The sequence below is a fragment of the Rattus norvegicus genome, chromosome 18, assembly GCF_021556685.1.
Source record: "Rattus norvegicus strain SHRSP/BbbUtx chromosome 18, alternate assembly SHRSP_T2T, whole genome shotgun sequence".
In the NCBI taxonomy this organism is placed as follows: domain Eukaryota; kingdom Metazoa; phylum Chordata; class Mammalia; order Rodentia; family Muridae; genus Rattus; species Rattus norvegicus.
This window is the reverse complement of record NC_141551.1, coordinates 25,652,501-25,677,975: the sequence shown is the minus strand read 5'-3', so window position 1 is coordinate 25,677,975 and position 25,475 is coordinate 25,652,501. Positions and strand designations below refer to the sequence as shown.

Genomic DNA, 25,475 nt, shown 5'->3' with positions numbered 1-25,475 from the left:
CTGCCTTTCTGGTTTGTGATGTTGCACGATTCTGCAAAGCTGTTATTACTCATTGGAGGGATCCTTTGTTCTGCCTGAAAGGCTCGCTGGTGGTATATTCATATCACCTTGTCCTCCTTGGGAGTTGTTCCCTAAGACTACCTCTGAGTCGGTAGAAACTGTTGTTTCCGAAAAGTTGTTGGCATGAAAACAGCCCATCTCCATTTGCTGCGCTGTGTGGCATACAATTCACAATCCAGAAATGCCACAGGCACCACTCTCGTTTTAAAGGCAAACGAGTGTGCTGTGACATTTAAGTCTTTTCTGGGTGACTGAAGGGGTGACGCTTTCCTTACTTGCTTAACTGTCTTATGCCTAGTCTTTCCTGTTTTCTTAATGTTGGAACATCACATTCCTGTCGGATGTACTTCATTGCATGGGAAGATTATCATCTCTGCATAGTATGTATTAATTTTAGGCTCCTCTACTCTTTAGTATCCTGAGTTTCAAACATAGGATACTGATTGCTTACTGCACTTTTAGAATAGGTTGAGTCTCTTGGCATTATATATCACCCAAGCAAAGGGGGAAAGTTTTAATTAAAAGTGAATTGATTTTCCTCATCTGAGGTAGCAGGGTGATGGCCCATTTCCTTTTTATCATCTTATGTCTGATTGACTTAGGAAAAAAGGAAGCTTTGTAAGATATGCGAGAAGTTTGACGGTTTCACTGTATTCCTGTTTTTCAAGTGTTCATTAGCTTGTAGTGAACTTTTAAGCTATCTTACAGGTGTAAATTATTATTCACAGGAGTATAGGTGCTAACACCTCCTCTCAAGCCATCTGGACTTTATTGCTTCTCAGCTTCTTGGATAAGGTCAAGTGCAGAATGTTTACGTGTTAGCAGAATTGAGAAGTAACAGATGACCTTAATAAAGGTCAAATAGATTAAGAGACAGGCAAAACCAGGAGACTTTGTAGGTCCATGGGATAGGGTTATAACAAAGCTGAGATCTTAAAGTGTAAGGGACAGAAGCATCCTCAGGGTGAAGGGAACATGTCCTTGACTGGGCTAGACCACATGGGGATCCTCCTCCAAGTGGGAAGAATTCTTTTCCTGATATTTGAATTCTTATTCAATACTATCTCTATGGTCTCACTAATGGAAGTTGATTATTAGAGACAAAATTTTGTTTATCTATTTAGAAACTTCTTAGGCGTGTTGCTAAGTGCTGTGGTTGTAATTATATCTTCCGTGGCTTCTGGATTTCTCTGAGAAACGGACAGGAAAATGGCAGTGATCGTGACGGCACTCACATGCCTGTCCCCCACTATAGCCGGGAGAAGTGAAGAATCACGCGCTTCTTAAATTTCAAATGACAGCACCAGTTTGATTTGGCATTGAAGGGCTTGCCTGGAGGCTTGCCGGAACTCAGCGCCCACAGTGATGGCTAATGAGGATTTTATCTGACTGCTGGAAGGGCTCAAAAAGAATTCAGATCAAGAAGTCCTGAAGTAACTTTAAAGGAGAGTAAAGCATCAGTTCCTATGTCCTCATCTTGTCCGTGCCCATTTCTTTACTTAACACCCATGGCAGCAGATGCTGAACGCACCACAGGGCAGCCTCAGTGAGCAGAGCAAAGCGATGCCTGGCCTGTGCTGCCGCGCCTCGGGTTTTAAAGATATTTTACACAAGTAATGTGTGAAAATCAGGTCTCTCCTCCTCTTCCTTCAGAGGCCACTTTGAGAAGATTTTCTTTTTAGTCATGCATGTCTCTAGTGTCTTAGGTGGGCCTTCCCTCCCCACAGATCTGTGTACCATGGCCTCTTCCTCCCCTCTGCTGCCTTTTAGTTCACCCTTCTTCATCTTCCAGAGAGTGATGGTGTGGGGCTGGGGTGTAAGCTCGGGTTTGAGCCACAGTACCAATAAAGCATCCTGAAGGTGGTAGCCTATAATCCCAGCCGTGGGTAGATGGGGGAGCAGTGGGGGGTTAGAATTTTTATTAATTTATTTAATCACTTTACATCCAATCGCAGTGCCCCCATGCCACCCCGTCCCACCCTCACACCCTGGGGGTCAGAATTTTTAAGTCATTTTAAATCAACATATCAAGTTCAAGGCTGGCCTGGGCTGTGTGAGACTGAGGAAGATAGACTTGTGGGAACGGACAGCAAAGAGAGGGTCCTAAGCAGACATGCTATCCCTGAGCTGTAGCCCCAGCCCTGTGTTTTAATTTCCTTACTGGAGATGGTTTCTTTGGACCACAAAGGAAAGGAGGATGGAGCCGTGGTTTTATTGCTGTTTTGGCTGTGTCCTTAGGGCACGTGTACACTCAACCTTTCTGCATAGAATACTGCAGAGGGAGTCATGTTCTTCCTCAGATCAGATGGGATTCACTGCCTAACAGTGGACGCTCTCCTTGTGGGTTCTCTCAGGAGGATAACAAAATGAGTTGAAGGAAAAGAATCCTAAATGTTTTCAGAACCAGAGCCTCCGTAAGTGCAAAGCTGTCACAGAGTTGACACTCCATATAGTTGGGCAATGAGTTTAAAAGATGGCGTCATTCTCTTATACAGGAGATTTTAATAATTTCCACATTGAGGCGGCTCCCTCGCTGCCTTTGCTTTTCCTGGGGCAGGGTCTCATTTTGTACCCCAGGCTGCCTTCGAACTCATGGCAGTCTGCCTGCCTAAGCCTCCTGAGGGAGGGCTGTGACTGCAGGCATGAGTTACCACCTCAAGCTCTGAGGCGGTTTTCCAAGCTTGCTTTTGCACACGCCCTTCATGACTAAACATGTTAGGTCATGTTACGCTCTGTAAGTAGATTATATGTATGAAAAGTGCCTAGCATTTCTAGAGGGTGTGGGAATACTGAAGTAATTTTCATAGGAAAAATCTTGACATGTGTGTGTGTGTGTGTGTGTGTGTGTGTGTGTGTGTGTGTGTGTGTGTGTAGAAGTCTCCAGTGTTTCCTGCAAACTCCTTTCCTCCTTTTCTTTTAATGAATCACCTTCTCATTGGCGTGTTTGGGGAGAGACTACTTGGAGCTTGGAGCTGTGCCTGGTTTCCTTATTCATCCTGTGTTCTATGCCTGAACATAAGAAAGACCGAAGGAGAGAAGAGAAAAGGACGGAAGATTAGTTTTACATTCGCTTGCCATAAACACTTTGAAATATCAGAGAAGATGTTTGGACATACTCCATATCCCTGAGAAGGTAAAGGGATATGGTCTCACTTGGCCAGGACTATTTCTTTGTAGGTGAACATCATTGCCCAAATCATAGGAAGGAGGTGGTGATGGACGGAGGAGTCCACGCTTAGTTGCTGTGGGTGTCTGCATGAGGCCAGGCAAAGCCTGGGTCTCCCATCAGGCTGATGTTGTGGGGCCTATGAGATAAATAGTATTTTCCCAACCAATTCTTTTCACAGTGATGTAAGCCAGAATAAGCATTAAAAACCCTCCTGGAACACTAAACACAGGAACGCTTAACATTAGTACAATAGTTTGTGTTTATGATGAGCCCTTTTATACTTTCACTCGGGGTTTACTTGGAACACTGTCCCGTCTCTTGGGCCAAGCTTTACTGCTTCTACAGGACAAGGGAAGGGCAGGTACTTGGCCACCCCTGAGAACTCAGGAGTAATGGAAACCTGGCTTAGGAGTCGGCCATTGCTTCCTGTTGCAGTTGGGCCCACAACTAGATGCCTCTACTACTGGACACCCCTGACTGAGCGATTCTAAGTCCTTGCAGTGTCACCTCATCACAGTTGAAGTCCTTGGCCGAAAGCCACGTCATGCATTGATGGCTGGGTTTAAATCACTGGGGTGTGTGTGTGTGTGTGTGTGTGTGTGTGTCTGTGTGTCTGTGTCTGTGTGTCTGTGTCTGTGTGTCTTTGTGTGTGTATCTGTGTGTGTATCTGTGTGTGTATCTGTCTGTGTATGTCTATGTGTGTGTGTGTGTCCGTGTCTGTGTGTCTTTGTGTGTGTATCTGTGTGTGTATCTGTCTGTGTATGTCTATGTGTGTGTGTGTGTGTGTCTGTGTGTCTTTGTGTGTGTATCTGTGTGTGTATCTGTCTGTGTATGTCTATGTGTGTGTGTGTGTGTGTGTCTTTGTGTGTGTATCTGTGTGTGTATCTGTCTGTGTATGTCTATGTGTGTGTGTGTGTGTGTGTGTGTGTGTGTGTGAACTGCTTTGAGGCATACCCTATCCTAGCTAGGGTTACTGTTGCTGTGATGAGACACCATGACCAAAAACAAATTGGAGAGGAAAGGGTTCATTCGGCTTGTGTTTCGAACTCCATCATTGAAGGAAGACAGGACAGGAACTCAAATAGATCAGGAACCTGAAGGCAGGAACTTATGCAGAGGCCATGGAGGGAGGGGTGTTGCTTTTTGTCTTGCCTGACCTGGCTTTCTCAGTTTGCTCCTTTATAGACCCCAGGGCAACTGGCCCAGGGATGGCACCACCCACCATGAGCTGGGCCTTCTCCCATCAATCACTATTAAAACAAATATCTTCTAGGGTCTCCTGCTGCCAGATTTTATAGAGGCATTTTCTCAGCTGAAGCTTCCTCTTCTTAGATGACGCTAGCTTGTGTCAAGTCGACATAAGAACTAGCCAGCACAATGCATGTAAAAGAAAACCATCTTGATTTTACCTAGTAAACTGTGTCACTTCCACCCCACTAGTCCCCTGGTCTGTCGATTTAATCACAAATTCTTAACATTATTGATTTCTTTGGTGTTTTGAGACAATGACTCTTTACATAGCCCCGGCTGGCCTGGAACTTGCTTTGTAGATCAGACTGGCCTTGAACTCATAAAGATCTGTCTGTCTCTACATACTTAGTGCTGGGAATCAAGGGTATGCCACTGTGCCCAGCCCCAGAATTAAGTTTTAAACTAAGTTTGCAAGATGAGTCTAAACTTCTCATCAAGAAAAATATCTAAGACCTGTTAAACACAATTTTGAAGGATATTTTGGATATCAAGCAAAATATATTAAATTCCTTAAGATACTGGACCTATTGTTCCTTGAGTATCTGTGGACTTTAGGAGATGATGAAGGTATTTCAAACCCTAAAAGGAATCGTGACTTTTGAGTAAACAATAGTACAGTTTTTGTCCATTTGGAAACAAAGTTAGGCCCTATTCCAAGCACAAAAAATAATTTCCAGATGGAGTGAAGAGTTAATACACTAAATACAACTGTGTATGTATTTAAAGTACCAAAGGGTTGGCTCATACACTGGTTAAAGACTACCTAGCCCCCATGCTAGGAAATGCACTTGTCTGGTAAGTACATGAAAGAAGGCTTATTTTTAATGGAGTCAAGGAAATATCAACAAAAACAGTTCCCCTTTGCCATATCCCGCTGCCCCTGCCCCAACCCAGCCCAAGCGTTGGCCAGGATGAGGGAACATGCACTTTCACGGAATGGTCGGTCGTCGTGGCAGTACCAACTCCAGCTTTAAGTATGATACTCTTCCATTGAGTGATTTCATTTCCAGATGTGTGTTGCAAAGAAATACACGGGGACGTAGGCACCAAGAGACGTTTGCTGGATGTGCCACTGTTCCAGCAGGAGCTGCTCAGTAGTAAGGCCAGGGAGAGTTAGATGGCTTCAGGCAAACAGTTTAGTGAAACCTGAAGGGGAAGGGGAGCAATTCAGTTAACTAGTGCAATTTAGAGCTTTGTAAAAAAGGACTATTATAGAATTAATTATTAATTAAATCCCAATGCGGGCTTCACCTCAATGGTTTATGTTCCAGAAAGACAGACAGACAGACAGACAGACAGACACACACACACACACACACACACACACACACACACACACACACACACACCACAGCCTTTATGTTTTAATTTGCCTTAAACAGCTATAGTGGGGCCACTGCCTAACCTCCATTGCTGGTAGAATCCGTCTCCCACGAATAATTCCGTGTTAGTGCTTACTAAATTCTACGTTCTGTCTTGGCTGCTGCAGACCCAGTTGGGCTGCCCTCTGGGCTGTGCTCTCCTGGCTCCTTCACAAGGTGGCCCTGCCTCTCTGTCCTGCACTCTTCTCAGGCCTGGTGTTTCTCCTCCTTCCTCTCTGCCCCAAGCCCAGGAAATCCTACTATCCCGCCTCTGACCTCACCAGCTATTGGCTGTTGTCATCTTTATTTACCAATCAGAACCAACGGGAGCTACGTGTAGACACAGCGGTGCAAGCAGGTTTTGGGGGAACATAATCATCATTTGTAATACAAGCAGCTCCAGACTCTCTTTTCCAAGTGTGTAATTTTGTTCATATCATAATCTATTTTCTAAAAGCCCTATGGTATCTATAGTCTACTTGATTCAATTGAGCGCCTAGTGGTCATTGTCTGAGAGAAGCTACAATTGAACAAAAGCCCTAGGATATACCGAGTGAACTTGGGATTTCTTTCACTGCCTAATCATTACCTGCCCATGATAGGGCCACAGAAAGGGAAGCTCTGACTCTGAGCTGGTGCAAACCAGATAGACAGACCATTGTTAATACTAGCCTGGATTACTGCCTGCTCACTACACGTTTCTTGTATTTATAAATTTTTTAAATATATAACATAGTAAGAAGCCTGAATCCAGCCTGAATGCTTGTGCTATGCCTGTGTCTTGGGAGCGAGAGAAGACAGTAGCATATTCATATAGGTGTCAGTGCTTAAAATACAAGCCAGAGAAATATTTTCTGTCTGCCTGTGCTCATGCGTAAGAGATCAAGTCAAATATCCTGATGGGGGTTATTTAGCAGCTTTAATCTATGGATTTATGATTTGAAGGTTAAAAATATAAAAGCTTTGGCTATTTAATTTTATAGGTTTCCTATTCTATATACTTAGGAGAGTAGTGGTGTGTGTAGAAATCACTTTTTTCTTTTTTAAAACTTTTTATTGATTCTTTGTGGTTTTTCACATCATGTGCCCCAATCCCACTCACCTCTCTGTCCCTCCATATGTGTCCTTTGCCCTTGCAACCTCCCCACCAAAGAAAACAAAAATAAGTAAATAAATAACAAAGAAAATAACACTAAATAAATCTTGCTGTGGAAGCTGGGGTGTGTCCCACCCTTTTGTGCACACCTCTTTACTTGCAAATGTTCATTGCAATGAACATTGATATGGCCAGAGGTCTCTGCTTCTGCTAAACTATCAACCCTGGGTTTTCACACTGGGACCTCTCTTGAATATCCTGTTGTTGTCCAGAGTCATGGAAATACTGCAGCTTTGGATCTGTGGGATCCTTTCATGTACTCCAGCAGTTCACAGATGGGGTAGATGTTGGGGTGGACCAACTCAAAGCCCTGGAACTGAGCCTGGGTGGTGGCTGTGTTGTTTAGCCCAACAGCTTTCCAGTCACAGGCCATTGGAGGCTGGCTCTCCTGCTTTGCGCAGGTGAGGGGCAGGGCCAGTTCTCTTGCTATGCCTAGGTGAGAGGAAGGGCCAGCTCTCCTGTGTTTTGCCCAGGTGAGGGGCAGGGCCAGCTCTCCTGTGTTTTGCGCAGGTGAGGGGCAGGGTCGGCTCTCCTGCTTATAACAGCTGGCAAGAGGCAGACTGGCTGTCCTGTGTTCACACCATCAGGGTTAGTATCCATGCCACAAGAACAGCTCTCCAGCACTGCCCTGGCTAGACACAGGGAGAGCTCTGCCACTGTGACACTCTCAGGCCAGTTCTCCCATGCCTAAGCCACCAGGGCCAGCTCTGTTGCTCAGGTGAGATGCAGGACCATTCTCCTGAGTGCTGCAGCAGGTGAGAGGACCTATGACACCAGGACCAGTCTTCCCAAACTAACCACATGAGTAGTCCAGGCTGGCTCTCCTGCCTACTGCAGGCAGCAGCAAGGGGAGGGCATGTCTCTCCCCCATGCCCATACCATGGCTCTTCCATGTCTACACCTCCAGGGCCAATTGTACCGAGCGCAGGTGAGGGAGGGGACTCTCTCAAGTGGTGCAACCAGCAAGGGAAGAGTCAGCTCTCCCATTCTCCTGCTCTGGGTGTCAGCTCTCCCGCTCTGCCGGGCGAGGTGTGGGGCTGGATCTCTCATGCTAATACCTTCGGATAGGCTCACCCACATCCACAACACCAGGGCCTGGTTTACTGTGCTGCCCAGGGGAAGTGCAGGACCCACTCTCCTGAGTGCTACAACGTGAGATTTAAGGCCAATTCTGCATGGCCTTCAGACACTGAGATGACTCTAGGAAGCAGCCCAGACCAGGGACATCTGGGTGGCCTTTGAGGTAGCATGGGCCACAGACATCGATCCAGACCCCTGATACTGCAGGGCCTCAGACTCAAACGTGGCCCTCAGCAGTAGCATGGGTTGGGACTTCACCACAGCTGTCTCAGGTGTCAGTGGAGGATACTCACAACAGGCTGGTCCTCACCACCCTCATGTCTCCACTTCTGCCCCTCTTCAGAGTGTACACACGGTTGCCTTCTCTTTCTCTCCCATCTCTCCACCACGCACTTGTTCATCATTGGTGCCTCTGGGGTCTTTTGAACACACACCTGCCTGTGGGTGTCTTCAGCCGGTCCACCATCACATGACAGCTGGTGTGCCGTGTGTCTTTCATGTGTTCCTGCCACCACGTGGCAGCTGGTTTGTCTCTGGGTTTCTTCAGTGTGTGCCTGCCACCATTTCAGAAGTCACTTTCCAACTGACAGAATGGTGGGAATTTTAAGCTTCTGTAATGATTAATAAATTATTGAATGTTCTTTACGTAGAGGGTTACCTATCTTTAAAGAGTCATTTGGGGGATAGAAAGATGGCTCCGTGGTTAAGAGCACTGGCTGGTCTTCCAGAGCGGCCAAGTTCAATTCCCAGCATTCACATGGCAAGTTGCTCACAACCATCTAGAATTCCAGGAGATCTGGTGCCTTCTCACCGGTTCCTGTTGCCATTAGGCATGCACATGGCACACAGACGTACATGCAGACAAAACACCTATACATATAAAATTAAAAAGTGAAGACTCACTTCATCCTGGAGATAATTTATAATCCTGTAGTAGGAGGTGTTTGCGTTAATTTAATGCTTCTAAAGTTTAAGGCGATTGTCAAAGGCTGTTTCTTTAATATACTGTCATTTTAGCACATCTGTCTTTGTGACTAAGGGAAAACCCAGAGAGAGCAGTGTGGTCTAACAAGGTTGTTCCCCTGAGAGGGCAGCTCATAAGAGATGAGAATTTGATTGTGTCCCATGGAGAAAGACTCGACACCTTGTTAAAAAGCAATCTGTGGATTATTTTGCAGAAGTCAACCAAAGGTTCCGTTGTCCTTGACCATGTTTTCCGTCACGTAAACCTCGTGGAGATAGATTATTTTGGTCTGCGATACTGCGACAGAAGCCATCAGACAGTGAGTACAACGAGAGCTCGCCTTAAAATTGGTTATAAATTTCTCTCTCTCTCCTCTCTCTCTCTCTCTCTCTCTCTCTCTCTCTCTCTCTCTCTCTCTCTCTCTCGCCTTTCTGGGTGTGATTTTAGGTGTTTGGGTTTTTGGAACTGAAAAACGACACTGGAAACTTGACTCTCACTTTTCCGTGGTAATTTCTTTGTACTTTTTTTTTTTTTTTGTCTCACAAAAGTCTGTAGAGATGCTGGCTTCACCACTTCTTTGCACAGAATTCCTTTTGCAGGTGGCTCATGTGACCTCCACTGTTGCCCCCAGTTTGTAGCGAGGCTCTTTCTGTATGTGCTGTTTCGTCGACTCACTGTGTCAGGAGGAAGGATTCTCTGGAAAGGACAGCCACGATTGCCTTTTAAGAAAGGAACTGAGGAAGGAGAATATGTGTGTGTGTGTCCTGCCTCCTACCGCAGCTTTGAGGGTGTCTCGGGCTGTTAAAAGGAAATGAGTATAAGTTTCCATTCTTCAGTATGGTGGAGTAGGGACAGTCTACCTTTCCTGTCCACTGGTTAATTCAGGAGACGGTCCTGTCTGCTATGAAGCTTGCCACACTGCTGACTTGGGAGGTGACAGACTTTGAAGAACAAAGAATTGTTGATTTAGTCTAAGAAAGATTTTAACCTCAGATAGATAGTTTATGCAAAAGTGCTCAGGGGCTTGTCTTAGAAATGCCAGGATGCTGTGGTGCTTGAATATGCTTGGCCCACAGGGAGTGGTGCTGTTAGGAGGTGTGGCCTTGTTGGAAGAAGTATGACCCTGTGGGGTGGGCTTTGAAGCTCTGCCCAGTGTGGCAGAGTCAGTCTTTTCCTGACTGCCTTTTGATCAAGACGCCAGAACTCTCATCTCCTTCTCCAGCACCAGGCCTGCCTGGATGCTGCCACGCTCCCATCTTGATGATAATGGACTGAACCTGTGAGCCAGCCCCAATTAAATGTTGTCCTTATAAGAGGTGCCTGGTCATGGTGTCTGTTCACAGCGGCAAAACCCTAACTAAGACACTGGCCATTTATTTCTGTCCTGTGCAGCTGTATGAAATGAAGGGTTCTTCCTCTTCCTTTAGGTCTGCTGGCTTCCCATGACCATTTGGGGATGAACTCAGTACAGAATGTGGCCCTAGGAATTCCTTATGGTGAGAAGAGGCAGGGAAGTGGGGTGCTAATAGTGAAATGTGATTTCTTTAAAAGCTAGCTTCACAATCTATTCCATTAAATAAAACAGAAGTAAACATTTGGGATTTTGGTAGATCTGCACAGAGAACTGTATTCTACAAGGCTACATAGTCAGAGATCCACTGAGCTCTGTCCCGTATAGACCACGGGTCACTCTTGTAGAACTGTAAATGTATACAGAATGAGTAAACTCGAGGCTTTGGAAGGTACCTCGAATTGCATTCATATTTTATTAGTAATATTTTCCTAGTGGAGACAAGTACAGTTTCCTGATTGATGTCAGACCTTGCCCGGGAAAAAGTGACTTGCTAAAATTACACAGACCTTATCTGTCGGAAGATGATTCAAGTGCAGTGTCCTCATGTGTGGGAGAGAAAAGCTGGAAAGTCAGAGGGAAGATACATCTGATGGAAACAGAGGCCGGAGTGGTACATTGCTGGATGAGGTCCTTTAGTCAGGGAACGCAGGTGGCCTCTCGAAGCTGGAGAGAAGGCAAGGAAATGGCTGCTTCCCCAGAGAGCTTCTGGGAGGAACTCATCCTGCCTGCGTTTTTATTTTATCCTGGGAAGATTTCGTTTTGAACCTAAAGCCCCCAGAATTACAAGCAGATACATTCCCATTGTTTTAAGCTGTCACGTCGTTGGCAATTTGTTGCAGCAGCAGGAAAGCAATCCTGGTGGATTTGTGGAGGAGAATCTCATTCTGCTTGCTTAGAAGTGCAGGACTTTATAGTGTGGGTTTTCACATCAGGCAGAAGAAGCCTGCAGCACTGCTAAGCTCCTTGAGTGGTGATACCTTGTACCCTCTATGGCGTACGAGCAGGGTTCCTTTATAGTTCATGCTGCTGGATGTGTGTCCCTGATGGGCAAGCAATGTTGCTGCTTTGCAGAGCTTGGGTTTCTTGCTGTGAGAGAGGGATGGGGAGACCTGTTGGCCACTAGTGTTAGAATTTAGCACAGTTGTCTTGATTTTAAACATTAAGATGTTGAGACTAATCAGAGGACGGAAGGAACCAGGCCACCTTTGAGGGTTTCAGAGACAGTTATAAATGGAGTATAATGCGGTAGAATGGATAGCTGCGGTCAGGAGTCACAAATATCTTTGAATCTCTTCCTAAGGAGAGTCCCATGTTTCTTCCTTAAAAAAAATGCTGATGTTGCTTCTTTAGCCCTTAATATCTGAATGATGCTGTTTTGTTTTACTATAACGGAACACCCGACGCTGGGTAATGAGTAAAGAAAAGAGGTATATCTAGCTTAGTTCAGGAGTTCGAAGGCATGAGGACCTCATGGACGTTGGCACACCGGCAGCAGGGATACGTCTGTGGGAAGGGGAGATTACGTGGCAAGAGAAGTGGGACAGATTACAAGAGACCATGATTGTTCATTCATAGCAGCTTTCTCCAAAGAGCTAAATACATCACTTCCTCCTGGGGCAGCTCCTTCAGTGATCTAACTATTCACCACTATTAAAGGTTCTATACTATACTAAAAGTTCCAAATATTGCCATACCAAGGAGCAAGCTTTCAACACACGAGCACTTGGGCGGTAATTAGCTGTGTTCAAACCATAGTAGGAACCTGTTCTGTATTGAAAGTAAAATGCCTCTGCCCTCAGCTCTTATGAGTGCCATGGGACCAAGCAGATTTTCATGAACGATCTCCATAGATTAGAAGGCATAAGGCATGTAAGTGGCCTCTCTTGTGGGAACTAGAGTGAGGGAAAGCAGTGCTCATTGTCTTTTATCAAGTAGGAGGAAGTGAACGGTCTGAAGGAAAGAGGAGAGAAAGTCACAAAGGGTCTAGATTCTTATAAATCCTTGGGAAATTTTGAAGAAGCGTATGATGACATTGGATCAATAGTAAGGGTACAATGGGGTGTCCCAGCCAGTCCTGGCCCCTGCAGTAGCAGTTATAACCATGCTGTCTCTCAGTATTAGAGTTGAGGCTCCCCTAATTGCTCTTTCAGAGACGGAAGTCTCAGACTCTTGGAACTTTTCTCAGAAGACAGAATTGGAACTGTCTCTGACACTCATGCTTCTAGACCTGCCATCCTCTGACTTCAGGAAGTCACAGAAGGGGAAAGATCCCGCACATGGGTAACAGTGACACATGGGTGTCCTCTTCCTTCAGTGAGCCAGCCCTCGACTTCACCAGAACAGTTGGAACGAACGTCTTGTTCCTGGATCACTCCCTTCACAGAGACCACTGTCCCTCTTCTGTCACAGCGCAGAGTCCCAGTGCCTCTGTCCTGAGTGGCGTCACCTCTCCCTCTGGGGTAGCTCTAAGCTCCTTCTTTACTCTTGCTTTCCCAGCAGAGGTCTCATGGGTTCCTCCTTTTCTTATAGCTTCCCGTTGTTCATCTTTGCTCTTTATGTCTTTTGTACAGAGGCTGCCAGAGGCACGCTTTGCCTTTACAAAGAACCCGCCTTTCTGCCGCGTTCACGACTGTGGCTTACTCTTTCTTGAAATCTTACTTCATTATAGTGACAGCCCTGACTTCTCGTTTTTTTTTATTTTTTTTTTTATTTTCAGACTTTATTTTTTTCTGGTTATTCTTTATCTTCACTTTTCCTCTGCCTATTTCATGAGACACTGAGTTTGGTCTTTTGTTTGTTTGGTTTTGTTGTTTGTTTGTTTGTTTGTTTGGTTCTGTGTTTTTACATGGGCTTCATATTTAATAGACAAGCACTTACCACTGAGCTCTATTGTCAGCACCAAATATGGCTACTCATCGGGGTTTTATCCTTGATTCCCCGTGTCCTAACTCTGCAGAGGTCCACGCATACAGTGCTCCCTCCAGATGTTCTGGTGTTGAAGGTAACCTTCTCCACTGAGCGTGGGCAGACAAGCTCCCTTCTCTGCACACTTTGCATCTAGATGCTGTATTCTGCAACATATACGAGGTCTCATCTGCTCTGTATTTTAGAAAGTACCTAGACTGCCTGACGATGTTGCAAAGAAGGAAAGCTTTCCACACTTCCTGCCCGTGGACCTGCCTGTGTCTGTGGCATCTTTAGGTACCCGGTAGGGGAGCAGAGGACGAACATGAAGCAGGAAAATCCATCAGTGGCCCCTTTGACTGTGGCATATATGGAGTGCAGTGGTCCAGGGAGAGTGAGGACAGCAGATGAGGGGAGCCTGGGGAGGAAAACCACAGGAAGAATTGTTTCCCCTTCCGGGAATGACAGGGGCATCCTCACGAGGCTATGTAATGCCGACAAGCTCTCATTTTCCGAGGATAAATATGTGTTCTTCCTGGGCAGTGCCATCTGCTCCGTAGATAAATTGTTGTCTAAAGAGTGATAATTTCTGCTCCTAATTAGTGTCTCCAGCCCAGGTATCTTGAGAGACACTGCCGGGTGCAAAGACATTAGACTCAAGGTTGAGGGGGTCTGGCTTTAAACTACGTTCTGCGCCCCCCCCCCCAGCCCCCAGGAGAGCTGTGTGGCACTGGGTGAGCCTTTCTGAACTTCTGCTTCATGTTCTGCAGTCATACAGTGACAGTACCAGCCTCACGGGATGGCAGTGAACACGGAAAACACCTCTCTAAATGGCAAGGCTGGTGGCTTAAATTGTGTATCGAGCGCACATGTCAGGTCTTCCTCACCGCTCAGATAGCCTTTCAGTGCCACAAATGTGCCTTTGAAATGAAAACTTCTTTGTCTTTCCCCTGAGGTCTTCTCTGCTCTCCCATGTTTCTGAGAGCAATGTTTTTTTATTTTCATCTACTTAAAAAAATATTTACCTTGCATCTGCTTCGAGGATATATCATCATGACTTTGGTAGCTGCAAATCTTGGCTTACTATAAATATTGATATTGTAATGTCTGTCTTATCACTCTCAGTGGCTCATTGAATTTAAATTTAATAATTATACTGCACTTTGTCTTCTTTCTTTCCTTTATCACTTCTGTCCTTAAATTTGTATTTTTCTTTCACTTTCTCCAAAAAACTTTCTTCTCTGTAGCTACAGATTGATTTATTGAGATAAGTCGGGCTATCCTCCAATGTACTGTAGCTGAGGCTAGCCTCAAACACCTGATCCTCCTGTCTCTGTCTTCTGAGTTCTAAGATTACAGTTATGTGCTACCATGCTGGGCTCACTTACATTTTTATCAATAAAAATATTTATCCTTAAAATATTGTAGATATGTACATTGAAAATTCAAACTATTTCCTTGAGAACTTAAAAGCCCTAATTGTTGAACGCAAGTATAATTTTCATATAATTAATTAAAGTATTATACTAGTATTAAAGGGTCTTTTTGTAATTATGTGTCTGTGTATATCTAATGTTTTGTAATTATGTGTCTGTGTATATCTATATGTAGGCGCGTATACATGAGTATGCAAGCCCCTGGATGCTGTGACTGTGAGATGTCCACATGGGTGCTACAAACTGAACTCAGGTCCTCTGCAAGAAGAGTGTGTGCTCTAGCTGTTCGGCCATCTCTCCAGCCCCGGCAAGCCCTCATAGTTGCCTCTTTTACATCAGTGAGCGAAGGTTTTGATAGTATACGATTGTTTAAATCAAACCCAGTGGGCTGTGTTTTGCAGCAACAGTAAATCGACCTCTGAATCTCACTGGTGGAACGCAAGGGAGTCTTATTTATTGCTCTGCTCAGGGCGGTCTTCTTTAAGTCACACGAAAATCAGGTTCCAGCAGAGCGTTTCTGCTATATTATCACCATGGCATCTTCCAGCCCGTGCTTTTTTGCAAGCGAAACAACATCCTCTAGGTCATCAATGAGCTGGCTTCCAATGGTTTAGGAAAGGTCTGGAATTTTATTCCCCAAGAAAAGACTTCCGCCAGAATATTCTGAGTTCCCAGGAAAGGTGGTGAGCTGTACTTCTCTGGGCCACGTTGTGAGTCAGACATTACACATATTAGAGATTAACTAGGCAATTAGAAATGCCCATAATTAGTTTCGTAAGACTTCCATCTAAACCGGGTGCTCCTGAGAGGGAAAAGGGCTATCATTAAAAATTAAGCCTGGACAGTTGGTATGAGCAGAGCTGTTAGCCTCTCAACCATTTCTCTTCCCCTGTGTGTTACATGCTATTTGGAGGCTGGTAGGAAGGTTCAGCGGGTGAAGGTGCTGGCTGCAGAAGCTTGGCAACCAGGTTCAACCCCTGGAACCCACAAAAAGGTGAGTGGAGAGACTCAACTCTGCACAGTTGTTTTCCGACCTCTACATGGGATCCGTGGCTCCAGTGTCTGAACATAGACCATGCATGCACACATATAATAAAAATCTTGAGATGCTAGTAGATTCGTTTGCATTCCCATAGACATTTTGACTGGACTTCCTGTCTTTAATCCTGACATTTTCCCAATCTTCGTTGTGGTTTTCTCTCAGAAACCCAACTTTCATGGTGTCTCATCGTGGCTTAAAAGTCTTTAATAGGATTCCCAAAGAGAAAGCCTCAACTCTTTTTTTTTTTTATTAACTTGAGTATTTCTTATATACATTTCGAGTGTTATTCCCTTTCCCGGTATCCGGGCAAACATCCCCCTCCCCCCTCCCCTTCCTTATGGGTGTTCCCCTCCCAACCCTCCCCCCATTGCCGCCCTCCCCCCATCAGTCTAGTTCACTGGGGGTTCAGTCTTAGCAGGACCCAGGGCTTCCCCTTCCACTGGTGCTCTTACTAGGATATTCATTGCTACCTATGAGGTCAGAGTCCAGGGTCAGTCCATGTATAGTCTTTAGGTAGTGGCTTAGTCCCTGGAAGCTCTGGTTGCTTGGCATTGTTGTACATATGGGGTCTCGAGCCCCTTCAAGCTCTTCCAGTTCTTTCTCTGATTCCTTCAACGGGGGACCTATTCTCAGTTCAGTGGTTTGCTGCTGGCATTCGCCTCTGTATTTGCTGTATTCTGGCTGTGTTTCTCAGGAGTGATCTACATCCGGCTCCTGTCGGTCTGCACTTCTTTGCTTCATCCATCTTGTCTAATTGGGTGGCTGTATATGTATGGGCCACATGTGGGGCAGGCTCTGAATGGGTGTTCCTTCAGTCTCTGTTTTAATCTTTGCCTCTCTATTCCCTGCCAAGGGTATTCTTGTTCCCCTTTTAAAGAAGGAGTGAAGCATTCACGTTTTGATCATCCGTCTTGAGTTTCATTTGTTCTAGGCATCTAGGGTAATTCAAGCATTTGGGCTAATAGCCACTTATCAATGAGTGCATACCATGTATGTCTTTCTGTGATTGGGTTAGCTCACTCAGGATGATGTTTTCCAGTTCCAACCATTTGCCTACGAATTTCATAAAGCCGTTGTTTTTGATAGCTGAGTAATATTCCATTGTGTAGATGTACCACATTTTCTGTATCCATTCCTCTGTTGAAGGGCATCTGGGTTCTTTCCAGCTTCTGGCTATTATAAATAAGGCTGCAATGAACATAGTGGAGCACGTGTCTTTTTTATATGTTGGGGCATCTTTTGGGTATATGCCCAAGAGAGGTATAGCTGGATCCTCAGGTAGTTCAATGTCCAATTTTCTGAGGATCCTCCAGACTGATTTCCAGAATGGTTGTACCAGTTTGCAACCCCACCAACAATGGAGGAGTGTTCCTCTTTCTCCGCATCCTCGCCAGCATCTGCTGTCCCCTGAGTTTTTGATCTTAGCCATTCTCACTGGTGTGAGGTGAAATCTCAGGGTTGTTTTGATTTGCATTTCCCTTATGACTAAAGATGTTGAACATCTTTAAATAAAGAGGTGTTTCTCAGCCATTCGGCATTCCTCAGCTGTGAATTCTTTGTTTAGCTCTGAGCCCCATTTTTTAATAGGGTTATTTGTTTCCCTGCGGTCTAACTTCTTGAGTTCTTTGTATATTTTGGATATAAGGCCTCTATCTGTTGTAGGATTGGTAAAGATCTTTTCCCAATCTGTTGGTTGCCGTTTTGTCCTAACCACAATGTCCTTTGCCTTACAGAAGCTTTGCAGTTTTATGAGATCCCATTTGTCGATTCTTGATCTTAGAGCGTAAGCCATTGGTGTTTTGTTCAGGAAATTTTTTCCAGTGCCCATGTGTTCCAGATGCTTCCCTAGTTTTTCTTCTATTAGTTTGAGTGTGTCTGGTTTGATGTGGAGGTCCTTGATCCACTTGGACTTAAGCTTTGTACAGGGTGATAAGCATGGATCGATCTGCATTCTTCTACATGTTGACCTCCAGTTGAACCAGCACCATTTGCTGAAAATGCTATCTTTTTTCCATTGGATGGTTTTGGCTCCTTTGTCAAAAATCAAGTGACCATAGGTGTGTGGGTTCATTTCTGGGTCTTCAATTCTATTCCATTGGTCTATCTGTCTGTCTCTGTACCAATACCATGCAGTTTTTATCACTATTGCTCTGTAATACTGCTTGAGTTCAGGGATAGTGATTCCCCCTGAAGTCCTTTTATTGTTGAGGATAGCTTTAGCTATCCTGGGTTTTTTGTTATTCCAGATGAATTTGCAAATTGTTCTGTCTAACTCTTTGAAGAATTGGATTGGTATTTTGATGGGGATTGCATTGAATCTGTAGATCGCTTTTGGTAAAATGGCCATTTTTACTATATTAATCCTGCCAATCCATGAGCATGGGAGATCTTTCCATCTTCTGAGGTCTTCTTCAATTTCCTTCTTCAGTGTCTTGAAGTTCTTATTGTACAGATCTTTTACTTGCTTGGTTAAAGTCACACCGAGGTACTTTATATTATTTGGGTGTATTATGAAGGGTGTCGTTTCCCTAATTTCTTTCTCGGCTTGTTTCTCTTTTGTATAGAGGAAGGCAACTGATTTATTTGAGTTAATTTTATACCCAGCCACTTTGCTGAAGTTGTTTATCAGCTTTAGTAGTTCTCTGGTGGAACTTTTGGGATCACTTAAATATACTATCATATCATCTGCAAATAGTGATATTTTGACTTCTTCTTTTCCGGTCTGTATACCCTTGACCTCCTTTTGTTGTCTGATTGCTCTGGCTAGAACTTCAAGAACTATATTGAATAAGTAGGGAGAGAGTGGGCAGCCTTGTCTAGTCCCTGATTTTAGTGGGATTGCTTCAAGTTTCTCTCTATTTAGTTTAATGTTAGCAACTGGTTTGCTGTATATGGCTTTTACTATGTTCAGGTATGGGCCTTGAATTCCTATTCTTTCCAGGACTTTTATCATGAAGGGGTGTTGAATTTTGTCAAATGCTTTCTCAGCGTCTAATGAAATGATCATGTGGTTTTGTTCTTTCAGTTTGTTTATATAATGGATCACGTTGATGGTTTTCCGTATATTAAACCATCCCTGCATGCCTGGGATGAAGCCTACCTGGTCATGGTGGATGATTGTTTTGATGTGCTCTTGGATTCGGTTTGCCAGAATTTTGTTGAGTACTTTTGCATCGATATTCATAAGGGAAATTGGTCTGAAGTTCTCTTTCTTTGTTGTGTCTTTGTGTGGTTTAGGTATAAGAGTAATTGTGGCTTCGTAGAAGGTATTCGGTAGTGATCCATCTGTTTCAATTTTGTGGAATAGTTTGGATAATATTGGTATGAGGTCTTCTATGAAGGTTTGATTGAATTCTGCACTAAACCCGTCTGGACCTGGGCTCTTTTTGGTTGGGAGACCTTTAATGACTGCTTCTATTTCCTTAGGAGTTATGGGGTTGTTTAACTGGTTTATCTGTTCCTGATTTAACTTCGATACCTGGTATCTGTCTAGGAAATTGTCCATTTCCTGAAGATTTTCAAGTTTTGTTGAATATAGGTTTTTATAGTAAGATCTGATGATTTTTTGAATTTCCTCTGAATCTGTAGTTATGTCTCCCTTTTCATTTCTGATTTTGTTAATTTGGACGCACTCTCTGTGTCCTCTCGTTAGTCTGGCTAAGGGTTTATCTATCTTGTTGATTTTCTCAAAGAACCAACTTTTGGTTCTGTTGATTCTTTCTATGGTCCTTTTTGTTTCTACTTGGTTGATTTCAGCTCTGAGTTTGATTATTTCCTGCCTTCTACTCCTCCTGGGTGTATTTGCTTCTTTTTGTTCTAGAGCTTTTAGGTGTGCTGTCAAGCTGCTGACATATGCTCTTTCCTGTTTCTTTCTGCAGGCACTCAGCGCTATGAGTTATCCTCTTAGCACAGCTTTCATTGTGTCCCATAAGTTTGGGTATGTTGTACCTTCATTTTCATTAAATTCTAAAAAGTTTTTAATTTCTTTCTTTATTTCTTCCTTGACCAGTTATCATTGAGTAGAGCATTGTTCAATTTCCAAGTATATGTGGGCATTCTTCCTTGATTGTTATTGAAGACCAGTTTTAGGCCGTGGTGGTCTGATAGCACGCATGGGATTATTTCTATGTTTCTGTACCTGTTGAGGCCCGTTTTTTGACCAATTATATGGTCAATTTTGGAGAAAGTACCATGAGGAGCTGAGAAGAAGGTATATCCTTTTGCTTTAGGATAGAATGTTCTCTAAATATCCATTAAGTCCATTTGGCTCATGACTTCTCTTAGTCTGTCTACATCTCTGTTTAATTTCTGTTTCCATGATCTGTCCATTGATGAGAGTGGGGTGTTGAAATCTCCCACTATTATTGTGTGAGGTGCAATGTGTGTTTTGAGCTTTAGTAAGGTTTCTTTTACATATGTAGGTGCCCTTGTATTTGGGGCATAGATATTTAGGATTGAGAGTTCATCTTGGTGGATTTTTCCTTTGATGAATATGAAGTGTCCTTCCTTATCTTTTTTGATGACTTTTAGTTGAAAATTGATTTTATTTGATATTAGAATGGCTACTCCAGCTTGCTTCTTCTGACCATTTGCTTGGAAAATTGTTTTCCAGCCTTTCACTCTGAGGTAATGTCTGTCTTTGTCTCTGAGGTGTGTTTCCTGTAGGCAGCAGAATGCAGGGTCCTCGTTGCGTATCCAGTTTGTTAATCTATGTCTTTTTATTGGGAAGTTGAGGCCATTGATGTTGAGAGATATTAAGGAATAGTGATTATTGCTTCCCGTTATATTCATATTTGGATGTGAGGTTATGTTTGTGTGCTTTCATTCTCTTTCTTTTGTTGCCAAGACGATTAGTTTCTTGCTTCTTCTAGGGTATAGCTTGCCTCCTTATGTTGGGCTTTACCATTTATTATCCTTTGTAGTGCTGGATTTGTAGAAAGATATTGTGTAAATTTGGTTTTGTCATGGAATATCTTGGTTTCTCCATCAATGTTAATTGAGAGTTTTGCAGGATACAGTAACCTGGGCTGGCATTTGTGTTCTCTTAGGGTCTGTACGACATCAGTCCAGGATCTTCTGGCCTTCATAGTTTCTGGCGAGAAGTCTGGTGTGATTCTGATAGGTCTCCCTTTGTATGTTACTTGACCTTTTTCCCTTACTGCTTTTAATATTCTTTCTTTATTTTGTGCGTTTGGTGTTTTGACAATTATGTGACGGGAGGTGTTTCTTTTCTGGTCCAATCTATTTGGAGGTCAGTAGGCTTCTTGTATGCCTATGCGTATCTCTTTTTTTAGGTTAGGGAAGTTTTCTTCTATGATTTTGTTGAAGATATTTACTGGTCCTTTGAGCTGGGAGTCTTCACTCTCTTCTATACCTATTATCCTTAGGTTTGATCTTCTCATTGAGTCCTGGATTTCCTGTATGTTTTGGACCAGTAGCTTTTTCCGCTTTACATTATCTTTGACAGTTGAGTCAATGATTTCTATGGAATCTTCTGCTACTGAGATTCTGTCTTCCATCTCTTGTATTCTGTTCGTGAGGCTTGTATCTACAGCTCCTTGTCTCTTCTTTTGGTTTTCTATATCCAGGGTTGTTTCCATGTGTTCTTTCTTGATTGCTTCTATTTCCATTTTTAGTTCCTTCAACTGTTTGATTGTGTTTTCCTGGAATTCTTTCAGGGATTTTTGCGATTCTTTCAGGGATTTTTGCGATTCCTCTCTGTAGGCTTCTACTTGTTTATTAATGTTTTCCTGTGTTTCCCTAAGGGAGTTCTTCATGTCTTTCTTGAAGTCCTCAAGCATCATGATCAAATATGATTTTGAAACTAGATCTTGCTTTTCTGGTGTGTTTGGATATTCCATGTTTGTTTTTGTGGGAGAATTGGGCTCCGATGATGCCATGTAGTCTTGGTTTCTGTTGCTTGGGTTCCTGCGCTTGCCTCTCGCCATCAGATTATCTCTAGTGTTAGTTTGTTCTGCTATTTCTGACAGTGGCTAGACTGTCCTATAAGCCTGTGTGTCAGGAGTGCTGTAGAGCTGTTTTCCTCTCTTTCAGTCAGTTATGGGGACAGAGTGTTCTGCTTTCGGGCGTGTAGTTTTCCTCTCTACAGGTCTTCAGCTGTTCCTGTGGGCCTGTGTCTTGAGTTCACCAGGCAGCTTTCTTGCAGCAGAAAGGTTGGTCTTACCTGTGGTCCCAAGGCTCAAGTTCGCTTGCGGGGTGCTGCCCACGGGCTCTCTGTGGCGGCAGCAACCAGGAATACCTGCGCCGCCCCTTCCGGGAGCTTCAGTGCACCAGGGTTCCAGATGGCCTTTGGTGTTTTCCTCTGGCGTCCGAGATGTGCATGCAGAGTGCAGTCTCTTCTGGTTTCCCAGGCGTGTCTGCCTCTCTGAGGGTTTAGCTCTCCCTCCCACGGGATTTGGGGGCAGAGAACTGTTTATCCGGTCTGTTTCCTTCAGGTTCCGGCGGTGTCTCAGGCAGGTGTCCTGCCGCTCCTGGGCCCTCCCCCACGGGAGCCCAGAGGCCTTATACAGTTTCCTCTTGGGCCAGGGATGTGGGCAGGGGTGGGCAGTGTTGGTGATCTCTTCCGCTCTGCAGCCTTAGGAGTGCCCACCTGACCAGGCGGTGAGGTCTCTTTCCCACAGGGTCTGGGAGCAGAGAGTTGCTGCGGGCCAGGATCCGCGGGTTGAAAGCCTCAACTCTTACGTGATACCTTGCAAGCCCTTCAGGATGTACGACCCTTAGTTACTCTTCCTGGCAGTGAGAGGGTGCAAGTCACCCAGACCCAAGTTCCTGGTGCATGGCTGCAGGGCTCCTCTGCTCCTGCCAGCATTGTCTCCAGTGCTTGTATGCTGCCTCCCTGCCTGACCACCTGCTTGCTCTCCCCTCCATGCTCCTGGGTAAGTCCTATTACCCATGTCTTATCACCCACATCTCTGACTTTTTTTCCTCCTTGACCCTTTCCCCCACTGTCTAGGAATGACTTCCATTTTCTTCCTCTCACACGTTACTAGTACCTTGTTTATAAACGTCCTGAGATTGGTTATCACCACCCATTACTGCTGGGTAAACCTCTGAGCTGGTTTAGGAGGAAGATCTCTCCCCCTAATCCTGTGTGCAGACCAGGCAGAGGGTAGAGCTTCCAGAAACAGGTACCCGCCCACATTCCAAACGGTGTCTCCCCGCTATCATCATTCTTGGAATTCCCTCCCCCAACTTCTTCCACTTAAAGCACAGTTTACCTTTCAAAAGTGGCTTTACCAAGAGGTGGGGGCAGTTGGTTAGCTTAGAAATTTATGGGATGACAAGGTGTGTCACACACGTGATATTTCTGATGCGCTGGCAGCTACGAGGTGCTGCTTGAGCAGCTCTTGTGTGCAACGAGCGGGTAGTGCGACGTGTAAAAGGACAGGTGTGGCATGTGAGGACTTGGGGGACGGCTCTCTGTGGTGGGACGACTTTGGACCTTCATTTCTGTTATTACATATAATGACGCTCGTAGTAAAACGTGTTTCTCTGTAGTGCATAAGCCATGCTTAACAAAATCGGAACAGACGGTGTTTTTCTGAAATGCTCCCTGTTTGGAGAGGGTCTCATCTCTCTTGAGAGGTCTTACAGTACATCATGGGAGTTCGGGAGCTGACGTGTGTGAAAGGACCCTGGGAATCGCTGTGAGGGAGCTGCCAAGTGGGCTTCATGCTTTCCTCATGTAGCTCCTGGGAGAAGCAGAGCTGATTTGATTGATGGAGTTTCTTCGTAGGCTGTGTTGGTTTTGACAGGACGTTGTCAAAGTGTGTGAAAGGCTTCGATTGCCCTAGAGTGGGCTTCTGCCTTGTTCTGTTCTCCCTTTTCAGCCTGTCATTAGTATAGGCAACGGTGTGTCTTCTGCAGGTCTCTCTCTCTCTCTCTCTCTCTCTCTCTCTCTCTCTCTCTCTCACACACACACACACACACACACACACACACACACACACACTGTGTGTGTGTGTGTGTGTGTGTGTGTGTGTGTGTGTTTATCAGGTGTATGGAGAAGGAGGGATTGAATTCTTAAAAGATCTTTATTAATGGCACTCAGTGTTCTCAATTAAAAAAAAAAACAACTCAAACTAGAGTAAGGCAAACAGAGTGGTAAAGGCTCAAAGAAAAGCTAGCAGAACCGAGACACCAGCGAGAGCACAAACACTTAAACATGTATGTACGTGTGAGTGCATAAATAAAAGACGAGGTATGGCGTGGTAAACATTCTTCTACCAGAGAAACAGACGGCTGAGAAATTTAATTTATACCGTATTAGTCTTACAAAAGGGATCCTGCTGATTTTGTTTCCAGTGAACATTTGATTAAGTTAGACTGCCTTCTACCTAGTTAAGTCAGTGTAATCTATAAAGGATAGAATTTCAGATGTTTAATTGAGGATGATTTTGTTTGATTCAGATGTGGAAGCAGCGGCTTAGTAGTTAATGATTCCAGACCCTTCCTTCTTCCCTCCCTCCCTCCCTGCCTGCCACCCCTCCTACCTGCATTCTTTCTTTCTTTTCTTTTTTGATACGGGAGTCTTTCCATGTAGTCCAGGCTGAGCTCTAACTTGCCACACCTGCCCATAAATCCATTTAAATCCATATGTACCACCGCACTTGGCCTACACATCCGATTACCTAGTAGGACTTTTTTTTAAATCTGTAGAATTATGGCATGAATCTCTGGCAGATTAATTAGCTTTGATTTAACTTCGTTCTGAACCTCAAGAGGATTGCGACTGCTATGTCCTCCATGAACAGAATAGACAGGCAGATCGGGCTATGACAGCCAAAGTCTGTTCTTGCTGTTCTGTCTTTAATTTTCAGGAACCAAATGGCCAGTCATCTTTTAGCTGTACCGTCTATTCCAGGCAAGAGTCGCCCAGGACTCGTTTGAGATTGGCGTATGCTCGTTCCGACGGCTGCCTGCTTTTGAGCCGTGTAAAGCTTGATGTATGCCTCATGAGTTAACAATGATTTACAGTTTAGGGGTCCCCCGGTCAAGATAGCTCTTGAGTTTCTTTTGGGGTTCAGGATATTCTCTGGGAGGTATTTATTTAGGAAGTTTCTTTCTTAAACCCATCACCTTTACAGCCTTCCTCTCACAGCTCTGGCCTGGCACTGTGTTTGCTGTTTCTCGCCTCAGTTTAATTAAGCAGCCGATCTTCCCTGGGCAGCTGCTGTACCTCAGAAGGGAGGTCTGATGTCCCTGGTTCCGAGGAGTTTATTCCCAGGACAGAGACAGTAGATGTTCAGATAGCAGGTGGTGAGTGCTCTGATGTTAAGATGACATTGCACAATGGCGGGGGTGGGGTTGGGTGGGGGGTGGGGGGTGGGGGTGGGGGGAGGAGGGTGTCTGCTGGGTGCTCAGCAGTCATCTTGGAGATCAAATGATAGTTGAATTATACTAATAGGCGGGCTCATGGGGTGGTGGTATATGCCTTTAATCCTAGGACTTGTAAGACGGAGGCAACAGATCTCTGTGAGTTCGAGGCCAGCCTGGTCTATGTAGTAAGTTCCAGGATAGCCAAGGCTACAATAGAGAAACCCTCTCTCAAAAAAATAGGAGTGCTATGGTAGGCAGAAAACAGCTGCCCCTTGGCCCTAGGAAGGGACAAATAGGTATCTCAGACCTGAAGATATATCATGGTCAGAAAGGGCGCTTCACATGGGTGTGTATGTCTT

At 44.6% G+C, this 25,475-nt stretch overlaps 1 protein-coding gene across 14 annotated transcripts in view; it reads left to right on the top strand.

The window, feature by feature from the left end:
- Positions 1-25,475, top strand: part of Epb41l4a (erythrocyte membrane protein band 4.1 like 4A) — a 209,261-nt gene that overhangs the window by 77,519 nt on the left and 106,267 nt on the right. For all 14 annotated transcript variants that reach the window (NM_001437516.1, NM_001437515.1, NM_001437517.1 and 11 more), the window contains one exon: positions 9,256-9,360. In NM_001437516.1, coding sequence (NP_001424445.1) covers positions 9,256-9,360 — 105 coding nt within the window. The remainder of the gene's footprint in view (positions 1-9,255; positions 9,361-25,475) is intronic.